The 12,037-nt window shown below is 39.7% G+C and overlaps 1 protein-coding gene across 7 annotated transcripts in view; it reads right to left on the bottom strand.

Moving 5' to 3' along the window:
- Positions 1-12,037, bottom strand: part of CEP135 (centrosomal protein 135) — a 77,457-nt gene that overhangs the window by 32,607 nt on the left and 32,813 nt on the right. For all 7 annotated transcript variants that reach the window (XM_088791035.1, XM_088791050.1, XM_088791039.1 and 4 more), the window contains 2 exons: positions 11,124-11,276; positions 9,806-9,958 (listed from right to left, as the gene is read on the bottom strand). In XM_088791035.1, coding sequence (XP_088647161.1) covers positions 9,806-9,958; positions 11,124-11,276 — 306 coding nt within the window. The remainder of the gene's footprint in view (positions 1-9,805; positions 9,959-11,123; positions 11,277-12,037) is intronic.

Genomic DNA, 12,037 nt, shown 5'->3' with positions numbered 1-12,037 from the left:
AATAGTTAATATTGAGTTCTCATTCTGTGCTGAATACTTGCTTTATGTAAATTAACATTCATTTCTTTGAGATTATAAAAGGAAATATGAAATACTACCCCTAGATATGACATCAAAAGCATAAGCAGCATATGAAAAACTAGATAAGTTAAACTCCATCAAAATTAAAAAATTTTTGTGCTTCAAAGAACCATTAAGAAAATGAAAAGAGAGTGACGTCATAGGAATGGCGGCAGCGGGGCGCACTTTTTGAGTTCTCCGTCGGATCTTATCAGAAACGGGAAGCTTATAACCCATCAAAGGACTCTCTGCTCATCACGCAGAACAGCAAAGAGACTCGCGCAGGGATTTCTTGCAGGTGGGGAAAAATTGGGCGAGCAGGGGAAGAAGGAAGGGAGCGGAGCGGAGCGGAGACACGCCGCACCTGCGGCGGCGGTGGGGACGCGGGTTGGAATCGCGGTCCACACCTGTGGCGGTAGAAATTCGGCCCCCACCCTCGGGTTGTGGAAATCTGCTCCGCACCTGTGCCTGTGAAATTCCAGCCCACACCCACGGCTACAGATACGCAGGATATCCCAGGACGGAGGAGAGCCCGGAAGCCAGGAGGTGGGCGTTTTGCCCTGCGTCCCACAGCGGACCTCTCCCGCTGCAGGCGCAGCATATCCAGCATTAACTTCAGCTAATAACCTCAGTTGGTCCTTGGGCCGGACAAGGAACACAGACTCCGTGCCTGGGCACCTTCCCCCGCTCTTCCGACCCTACCCCCGCCTTTCTAGAGACTTGATCTAGCCCCTGCACTAAGGAGCAGCGGCAGATTACAGAGACGCCTTGGAGCCCCGGCTCCGGAAAGACAGGCGGGCCCAGGGAGGAGGCTAGGAGCTGGGAATCTTCCGCCCCCAGCCACCACCTTTTCTGGCCTGCGGGAAGAGTGTTAAGACAGCGGGGCTGGGAAAGAGAAGACCCCTCCTTCCATCCCCAGCCCCCACCCTTTCTAGCCAGCCTAGAGCGGGGCAAACACATCCCAAGCTGCAGAGACGCAGGGGTTCCCAGGACAAAAGAGAGAACACAAAAGCCAGGTGGCGGACTCTACTTTGCGTCCCACAGCAGACCTCTCCCCCCCGCAGAGGGAGGATATCTAGCATTTGAGGCTATTAAACTCCATACCTGGACCCCTCCCCCCGCTCTTCCAATCCTACCCCCACCCTTCCAGAGACTTGAACTGGCTCCTGATCTGAAGAGCAGTGTCAGATTACAGAGGAGCCTTGGGGTTTGGGCTAAGGGAAGACTGGCCGCTGGCTCTGGCCCAGGGAAGAGGCTGAGAAGAGTGTGGTTTGCCCTGGACTAGGAGACAGAAGACTCATCCACCCCCAGATACCACCGTTTCTGGCCTGTGGGTGGGGTGTGACACAGCTGGGCTGGGAAAGAGAAGACCCCTCTTTCCATCCCCAGCCCCCACCCTTTCTGGCCTGCCTAGGGCGGGGCAATTACATCGGCAGAGGCACTCCCAGGGATCAGCAGTAAGTGGCAGATACAGCACTCAGCTTTCAGCAGCTGAGGAATTCCCTGCCGGCCACACACACACACACACACACACACACACACACAGGGAAGAGGTGCCCTAAGACTCAGGAGAGCTGGACACAGGGCTGGTGGTGCTATTCTCGGTGTGCATATGTGCCGGCAAGGGCAGAAACTGCACTGACTTTGTAAAACCTACTGTCCAGACCCCTCAGCCCCACGCATCTAAAGCTGCAGCCTCAGAGTCACTCTGGGCATCAGGTGACCGGCTCTACCTGCACAATACGCAGGGGATTACTTGGTGGGCTTAAGCCACAACTGGCGCTGTCTTTTTTGTTGTTGTTGTTCTGTTTTGATTTGTCTTTATATTTTTGACATCTTTGCCTGTGTCGAGTGGGGACTCTGTGCAACCTGGAGATTACTTGGTGGGCTTAAGTCACAACTGGCGCTGTTTTTTTTTGTTCTGTGTTGATTTGTCTTTATATTTTTGACATCTTTGCCTGTGTCGAGTGAGGACTCTGTACTACAGCAGAGAACAACCTGGAGATTACTTGGTGGGCTTAAGCCACAACTGGCGCTGTGTTTTTTTGTTTTGTTTGTTTGTTTGTTTTTTGCTTGTTTTTTTGTTTGTTTGTTTGTTTGTTTTTGTTCTGTTTTGATTTGTCTTTATATTTTTGACATCTTTGCCTGTGTCGAGTGGGGACTCTGTGCTATAGCAGAGAACAACCTGGAGATTATTTGGTGGGCTTAAGCCACAACTGGCGCTGTTTTTTTTTGTTTTGTGTTGATTTGTCTTTATATTTTTGACATCTTTGCCTGTGTCGAGTGAGGACTCTGTGCTACAGCAGAGAACAACCTGGAGATTACTTGGTGGGCTTAAGCCACAACTGGCGCTGTGTTTTTTTGTTTGTTTGTTTGTTTGTTTGTTGTTTGTTTGTTTTTGTTTGTTTGTTTTTGTTCTGTTTTGATTTGTCTTTATATTTTTGACATCTTTGCCTGTGTCGAGTGGGGACTCTGTGCTATAGCAGAGAACAACCTGGAGATTACTTGGTGGGCTTAAGCCACAACTGGCGCTGTTTTTTTTGTTTGTTCTGTTTTGATTTGTCTTTATATTTCTGACATCTTTGCCTGTGTCGAGTGGGGACTCTGTGCTATAGCAGAGAACAACCTGGAGATTACTTGGTGGGCTTAAGCTACAACTGGCGCTATTTTTTTTTGTTTGTTTGTTTTTGTTCTGTTTTGATTTGTCTTTATATTTCTGACATCTTTGCTTGTGTCGAGTGGGGGTTGTCGATTGTTTTTTTACATGTGAATGTATTTGACTTTTTCCTTGTTGTTATTGTTGTGCTTGGTGATTTGCTTTCTTCTGTAATTGCCCTACCAGTGCCCAGCTTAAGAGGCACAAGATTCAACATACCCAGCGGCCAACTCCAGACCAAGCCAGAGTACTACCGGGTTTGACCTACAAGTGACACACTCAGAGGGGATTCTTTACAGGCACATAGAGGCCAAAGGGCAAACCACATCTAAGCGGTCAACCCTCACGCAGCAGAATACCCTGCGTGGGCAAAGCCAAGTCTCACAACTAGTCAGCCTAGGAGTTAACTCCACCTACTCACAAGCGAAAAGCAATTAAGGATCTTCTTTAACAGGACAATATACACAACACAAGAGTCACTTTTAGAGCACACGCAGGGGAGAAGAACGAAGTAGTGCAAGTCAAATATAAAGGACATTTATTATATACTAATCCAGCAAGAACTAAGAACTCCAGGGCATCTACCTAATACATCGAAGCAAACACAGAGAGTCAGCCAGAATGAGGAAACAAAGAAACATATCCCAAATAAAAGAACAGAAGAAACCTTCAGAAATGGAACTAAATGAAGCAGAGGTAACCAAACTGTCAGAGACAGAGTTCAGAATACTGATGATAAGAATGTTTAAGGAACTTAGAGAGGACATCAAGAAGGATGCAGAAATCATAACGAACAACCAGTTAGAACTAAAGAACACAGTTACCGAAATAAAGAACTCACTTGAAGGAATTAACAGCAGGTTAGATGAAGCAGAGGATCGAATCAGCGACTTAGAAGACAAGTTAGCAGAGATCACCCAAACAGAACAACAGAAAGAAAAAAGAGTAAAAAACAATGAAGATGGTTTAAGAGACCTATGGGATAACATCAAGCGCAACAACATGCGCATCATAGGAATACCAGAAGGTGAAGAGAAGAAACAAGGGATTGAGAACATATTTGAAGTAATAATGTCTGAAAATTTCCCTAACCTGATGAAGGAAACCAACATACAAGTCCAGGAAGTGCAGAGAGTTCCAACCAGGATAAACCCAAACAGGTCCACTCCAAGACACATTATAGTTAAAATGGCAAAGATTAAAGACAAAGAGAGAATCCTAAAAGCAGCAAGAGAAAGACAGAGGGTTACATACAAGGGAACTCCCATAAGACTATCAAATGACTTTTCTGCACAAACATTGAAGGCCAGGAGGGAGTGGCAGGAGATACTCAAAGTGATGGAAAACAAAGGCCTACAACCTAGGTTGCTTTATCCAGCAAGGCTATCATTTAAAATTGACAGGGAGATAAAGAGCTTCCCAGAAAAGAATAAGCTAAAGGAATTCATTACCACCAGGCCAGCATTGCAAGAAATACTAAAAGGACTTCTGTAAATAGAAGAAAGACGAAAACAATTTATCCACAAATTTAAAAATGGCAATAACTATGTACTTATCAATAATCACTTTAAATGTAAATGGTTTAAATGCTCCAATCAAGAGACATAGGGTGGCTGAGTGGATAAGAAAGCAGGACCCTTGTATATGCTGTATACAAGAGACTCACCTCAGATCAAAAGACACACACAGGCTAAAAGTGAAGGGTTGGAGTAAGATATTCCATGCAAATGGAAATGAGAAAAAAGCTGGAGTTGCAATACTTATCTCTGACAAAATAGACTTTAAAATGAAGAAAATATTAAAAGACAAAGATGGACACTATATAATAATAAAGGGATCAATTCGACAAGAGGATATAACCCTAGTAAACATCTATGCACCCAACATAGGAGCACCTAAATATATAAAACAGATATTGACTGACATAAAGATGGAGATCAACAGTAACACTATCATAGTAGGGGACTTCAACACACCTCTGACAACAAGGGACAGGTCTTCCAGACAGAAAATCAATACGGAAACAATAGCCTTAAATGACACATTGGACCACTTGGATTTAACCGATATTTTCAGAGCATTCCACCCCAATGCTGCAGAATACACGTTCTTCTCAAGCGCACATGGAACATTCTCCAAGATAGACCATATGTTAGGCCACAAAGCAAGTCTGGATAAATTTAAGAAAATTGAAATCATACCAATTGTCTTCTCTGACCACAGTGCTATGAAATTAGAAATGAACTACAGGAAAAAGACTGGAAGACACACAAATTCATGGAGGCTGAATAATATGTTACTAAATAATGAATGGGTCAAACAGGAGATCAAGGAAGAAATCAAAAGATATCTCGAGACAAACGAAAATGAAAATACAACGACCCAAAATCTATGGGATGCCGCGAAAGCAGTCCTAAGAGGGAAGTTCATAGCACTGCAGGCCTACCTAAAGAAACAAGAAACATCACTAATCAACAGTTTATCTTCACACTTAAGGGATCTGGAAAAAGAACAACAAAATAAGCCCAAAGGGAGTACAAGGAAGGAGATAATAAAGATCAGAGCGGAAATAAATGAAATAGAAACCAGAAAAACAATACAAAAGATCAATGAATCCAAGAGTTGGTTCTTAGAGAAGATAAACAAAATTGACAAACCTTTAGCCAGACTCATTAAAAAAAAGAGAGAGAGGACCCAAATTAATAAAATCAGTAATGAAAGAGGAGAAGTGACAACAGACACCGCAGAGATACAAAAAATCCTAAGAAATTACTATGAGCAACTGTATGCCAACAAATTTGACAACCTGGAAGAAATGGACAATTTCCTAGATGCATACAACCTCCCAAGGCTAACTCAAGAGGAGACAGAAAACCTGAATAGACTGATTACCACCAAGGAAATTGAATCAGTAATCAACAATCTCCCAACAAACAAAAGCCCTGGACCAGATGGCTTTACAGGTGAATTTTACAGAACGTTCAAAAAAGAATTGTCACCTATTCTCCTCAAACTCTTCCAAAAAATCCAGAGGGAGGGAAGATTCCCAAACACTTTTTACGAAGCCACTATCACCCTGATCCCAAAATCAGACAAAGACACCACAAAAAAAGAAAACTACAGGCGGGTATCGCTAATGAACATAGATGCAAAAATCCTCAACAAAATACTAGCAAACAGAATTCAGCAATATATTAAAAAGATTATACACCATGATCAAGTGGGATTCATCCCTGGTATGCAAGGGTGGTTCAACATCCGCAAATCAATTAATGTGATACACCACATTAACAAAATGAAAAATAAAAATCATATGATCATATCAATTGACGCAGAAAAAGCATTTGATAAAATTCAGCAGCCATTCATGATAAAAACCCTTAAGAAAGTGGGAATAGAGGGATCATATCTCAACATAATAAAGGCCATATATGATAGACCCACAGCTAACATGATACTCAATGGGGAAAAACTAAAACCATTCCCCTTAAAATCAGGAACAAGGCAAGGCTGCCCACTTTCTCCACTTCTATTCAACATAGTGCTGGAAGTTCTAGCCACAGCAATCAGACAAGAAAAAGAAATAGAAGGCATCCAAATCGGTAAGGAGGAAGTAAAACTGTCATTATATGCAGATGATATGATACTATATTTAGAGAACCCTAAAGACTCCACCAAGAAACTGTTAGAGCTGATAGATGAGTTTAGTAAAGTAGCAGGATACAAAATTAATATTCAGAAATCAGTTGCATTTGTATATACCAATAATAAAACATCAGAAGGAGAAATTAAAAAAGCAATTCCATTTACAATTGCTCCAAAGACTATAAAATACCTGGGAATAAATTTAACCAAAGAAGTAAAAGATCTATACTCAGAAAATTATAAGACACTGAAGAAAGAAATGAAAGAAGATACAAATAGATGGAAACACATACCATGTTCATGGATAGGAAGAATTAATATAGTTAAAATGTCCATACTGCCTAAGGCAATATATATATTCAACGCAATTCCTATCAAACTACCAACGACATTTTTCACAGAAATAGAACATATAATCCTAAAATTTATATGGGATAACAAAAGACCCCGGATATCTTCAACAATCTTGAGAAATAAGAACAAAGTGGGAGGTATAACAATACCTGACTTCAAATTATACTACAAGGCTACAGTAATCAAAACAGCATGGTACTGGCATAAAAACAGACCCATAGATCAATGGAACAGAATAGAGAGTCCAGAAATAAATCCATGCCTATATGGCCATTTAATCTATGACAATGGAAGCAAGAATGTACGGTGGGGTAAAGACAGTCTATTCAATAAATGGTGCTGGGAAACTTGGACAGACACATGCAAAAAGATGAAGCTGGATCACCTCCTTACACCATATACAAAAATAAATTCAAAATGGCTTAAAGATTTAAATGTAAGATCTGAAACCATAAAATTCCTAGAAGAAAATATAGGAAGAAACCTCACAGACATTACCCGGAGTAAGATTTTTACTGATATATCCCCTCGCGCGAGGGAAGTAAGAGGAAAAATAAACATGTGGGATTACATCAAACTAAAAAGCTTTTTCACAGCAAAGGAAACCATCAATAAAACAAAAAGGGATCCTACTGATTGGGAAAAGATATTTGCCAATGATATATCTGATAAGGGGTTAATATCACAAATTTATAAAAAACTCACTCAACTCAACTCCAAAAAAACAAACAACCCAATTAAAAAATGGGCAGAGGACATGAAGAGACATTTTTCTAAAAAGGACACACAGATGGCAAACAGACATATGAAGAAATGTTCAACCTCACTAACCATTAGAGAAATGCAAATAAAAACCACAATGAGATACCACCTCACCCCAGTCAGGATGGCTATCATCAATAAATCAACAAACAACAAGTGCTGGAGTGGATGCGGAGAAAAGGGAACGCTGGTGCACTGTTGGTGGGAATGCAGATTGGTGCAGCCACTATGGAAAACAGTTTGGAGATATCTCAAAAATCTGAAAATGGAACTACCTTATGATCCAGCAATCCCACTCCTAGGTATCTATCCGGAGAAATCCAAAACTCCAATTCAAAAATCTTTATGCACTCCTATGTTTATTGCAACACTATATACAATAGCCAAGACCTGGAAACAACCGAAATGCCCATCAGTAGATGACTGGATTAAGAAACTGTGGTACATTTATACAATGGAGTATTACGCAGCCATAAAGAAGAAAGAAATCTTACCATTTGCAACAACATGGATGGACCTAGAGAACATTATGTTAAGTGAAATAAGTCAGAAAGAGAAAGACAAATACCATATGATCTCACTTATATACGGAATCTAAAGAAAAGAATAAGTGAATGAACTAATCAGAAACAGTTTTGGAAACATGGAGGAAAAACAGAGGGTTGCTAGAGGGGCGGGGGGGTGGGGATAAGGGGAAGGTGAGAGGTTTTGGGAACGTACAGAGGGATAGTGGATGGGGGGAGGGGGGTTCACACAGTGTGAGGGATATAAATGATAAACGTCTAAGTTTTGCTTTGTCTTGTGCACCTGAAACTAATTAAAAAGATAAATAAATAAAAATTTAAAAAAAAAAAAAAGAGTTTAGAAAGATTAATTACCTAGAAATAGTGTTATTAAAGAAAGCTGTCAATAAAAAAAAAAAAAAGAAAAGAAAATGAAAAGACAACTCACAAAATGAAGGAAAAGTATTTGCAAATCATGTATTTGATAAAGGGGCTTGTATCGAGAATATATTATATAAAGCACTCTTACAACTCAATAATAATGAGACAAATAACCCAATCTAAAAATGGGCAAAGGATAATCTGAACAGACATTTCTCCAAAGATATACAAATGGCCAAACAGGCACATAAACTCAACAACATTAGCCAACGGGAAAATCGCAAATCAAAACCACAATGAGTACTACACTTCACACCCACCAGCATGATGATAATAAAAAAGAGACAATAGTGTTGACGAGGAGATACAGAAGTTAGAACTCTTATACACCGCCGTTGGGAATATAAATAGTATAGATGCTTAGGAAAACAGCCTGAAATTACTCAAATCTAGACACATATCCAAGATAAATGAAAACATATCCACACAAGAAGCTATACATGGATATTCAAAACACCACATTCTTAATAGCAAAAAGTAGAAACCACCCAAATGATAAATCAAATGTTGTCTACCTATACAATGGAATATAATTCCACAATAAAAAAGAATGAAGTGTTGAAACATACTACAACATGGACAAACCTTGAAAACAATGTGCTAAGTGAGAAAAGCCAGATAATTAAAAATATATATACTGAGTGGTTCCATTTATATGAAATATCCAGAGTAGGCAAATCTGTAGAAACAGAAAATAGATTAGTCGTTGCCTCAGACTGAGAAGGCTGGGAGGAAATGGAAACTGGCTGATAATGGGTACAGGATTTCTTTCTGAGGTAATGAAAATACTCTAAAATTGATTGTAGTGATGGTTGAACAAGTCTGTGAATATACTAAAAACCACTGAACTGTACACTTGAAATGGGTGAATTGTACGGTATGTGAATATCTCAAGAAAGCTGTTCTACCAAAAAAAAAAAATGTCCGTCCACATGATGAACTGCCTATTGGGATCAGAGGTTAGTTTTTTTCTATAAAGAACCAGATAATAAATATTTTCAGCTTTGTGGGCCATACAGTTTCTGTTATAATTACTCAACTCTGCCACTGCTGCACAAAAGAAGCCCACAAAGAATACGTAAATGAATGAGGGTCGTATTCCAGTAACATTTACCAACAATGAAACTTGAATTTCAAATTTTTCATGGGTCATGAAATAGCCTTTTTTAAAATATTTTTTCAATAATTTAAAAATGTAAACACCCTTTTTAGTACACAGGCCATACAAAAACACAGTGGTCTGGAATTGGCTCATGTGCCATTGTTTGCCAATCCCTGATCTAGTTGTACATTCTAAATATTCACTTCATAGGAAAACATACATAAAGACCTCCCCTTTTCTCAATAAATTACCTTTCAAAAATAAGTCAATCTTATTACTTACTTTTAACTTGTCTTTTAAAGCTTCCTTTTCTGCCATAATTTTCCTTAACTCAGATAATGCCAGTTCTTTTTCCTTTTCCATAAGACTAACAATATTATGGGAGGCTGTGCTTTGGATGGATTCTTGTCTTAACGAAGATAATTCTTCCTGAGCCTTAATGAAAACAACAAAAGAACAAGACAAACAAATAAAAAACAAAAACTCATAGGCACAGACAATAGTTTAGTGGTTACCAGAGGGCAAGTGTAGGTGAGGGTAAAGGGGGTCAGATACATGGTGATGAAAGGAGAACTGACTCTGGGTGGTGAACACACAATGTGAGCTATGATAATGTATTATAGAATTGTACACCTGAAATCTATGTAACTTCACTAACAGTCGTCACCCCAATAAACTTTAAAAAAAAAATAAAAGTATACAGAAAAAACACTTTGGATATATGTCTAATTAAAAAAAAGGGCAAGCTAAGCACATGTTACCATTGCTCTCTTCCAAATCCCAACAAAACGAGAGTAAATGGATTAAAATAATAATAATAATAACAACAACAACAACAACAAAAGGACAAGGAGACTGAGGGAAGTGCCAACCACAAAATTTTGGAAACCAAAGAGCAGATGCACAACCAGTAGTTAATTAAACAGACCCAAGAAGGCTGAAATCTAAGCCAACAGTGAGGAAAGCCCAGAAGTGGATCAATTCTCACTGCAGAATCCCAAAAAAGTTCCAAAAGTGAAAACAGCTTTTTCAACTTGACCTTTTAACTTGCATACTCTTCTTACCCTCCTGAAGTAGCAGGAGGATTTCCAGGAGATTGGTATGGGAACAAATTTAGGTGATAGATACCATGCTTTACTCAGATTCACCTTGGCCTCTGACAACTGAGGCTCTGTAACTGGGCCAAGCTGTATTCCCTCTTACTCTGGGGTTTTCTCACGAGGGGCTAAGTCCTTAATATCCAATACATCCAAATAGTGAGTGCTACCCACCATTTGATAGACATATCCTAACATGTCTGAATCCCAGGTATTAACTTGGCTCAGAGTCAGTCTAAGACCTGTTCCAGGTAGTTTTAAAAGTAGATTATCTCTAACTGACCTGACACATAGGCTAGAAAAGAGGAAAAATAAATATGAAAAATTAATAGAAATCTCTGCTTTGGGAACAGGATGATAGTAGAAACTACTATTTATAATTCTATTTATGAAGGAATACCACAAAGTCCATATATTATAGTAATTTAAAGGATATATATTGGTTCCATTATAGTTAAGTGGTTCTATATAACCTGTTGGCTTAATTATAATCAATTTCTTACCTCATTATATAAGACACTTAGTTTATCTCTTTCCGCTGTCAATAATTTAACATTGGACTGAATATCCTCCATATGATTTTCAAATCTTTCAAGCATATGCTGAAGTTCATCTCTTTCTCTTGTGATCAGATGAATTTCTGAATTGTAATCACCCTGAATAATTTAAGAACAGAAGTTATCATTTGCTATAATTATCATCACGAGGCTGTCACAAGGATGCTGGTAATGAGACTGACTGAAAGATGCTAACAGACAAAAAGAACACAAATTCCTTTAATGTTTAAGGAACATAACGTTTCATCTACATTGACAGCAGGAGATGAGAGTGTTGGCAGCAGTGGGGCAAATTTCCTGGCCTTCAAGGTCCCAGGAAGGGGCCCAGCCGCCAATACTATTGATCAAATTCTATCAGATGCTTCAAGTGTCATTCTCCTGGAGTTGTTTATACTGGTGGTAACTAAAGTGTAATTCCTAGACCAGAATCAGCAGCAGCATCTAGGAACTTGTTAGACATGCAAGTTTTGGGGCCCACCCCAGACCAACTTAATCAGAAATTCTGGGCACAAGGCCCAGTAGCTGTGGTTTACCAAGCCCTCCAGGCAATTTTGGTGCATGCTAAATGTGGGGACCGCTAGTTTATAACGCTGTCCAGGGGAAGGCCTGTGAAGTGCTGTGTGACTGCTCATCCAGTGTAAGTAACTAATAGACTAGCACATTCCTCAGAGTTTTCTGTGACTGAATCTAAAATCAATGTCAGGCACACCAATCCCCAACTGTCCCAGCTTCAAACTAATGTGAGGTCTATTTTGGAAGTATGGAAGATTTCTGGGAGGTACCCTTCACCTGCCTCTTGGAAGTAAGTTATCCTCTTGGTTAAGTAAGCAAAGATCAAGGCATAATGGATGAGATTAGCT

The sequence above is a fragment of the Rhinolophus sinicus genome, chromosome 1 (genome assembly GCF_057876585.1).
Source record: "Rhinolophus sinicus isolate RSI-liver-muscle chromosome 1, RSI-T2T, whole genome shotgun sequence".
NCBI classification, from domain to species: Eukaryota; Metazoa; Chordata; class Mammalia; order Chiroptera; family Rhinolophidae; genus Rhinolophus; species Rhinolophus sinicus.
This window is presented reverse-complemented; position numbering and strand designations above follow the sequence as displayed.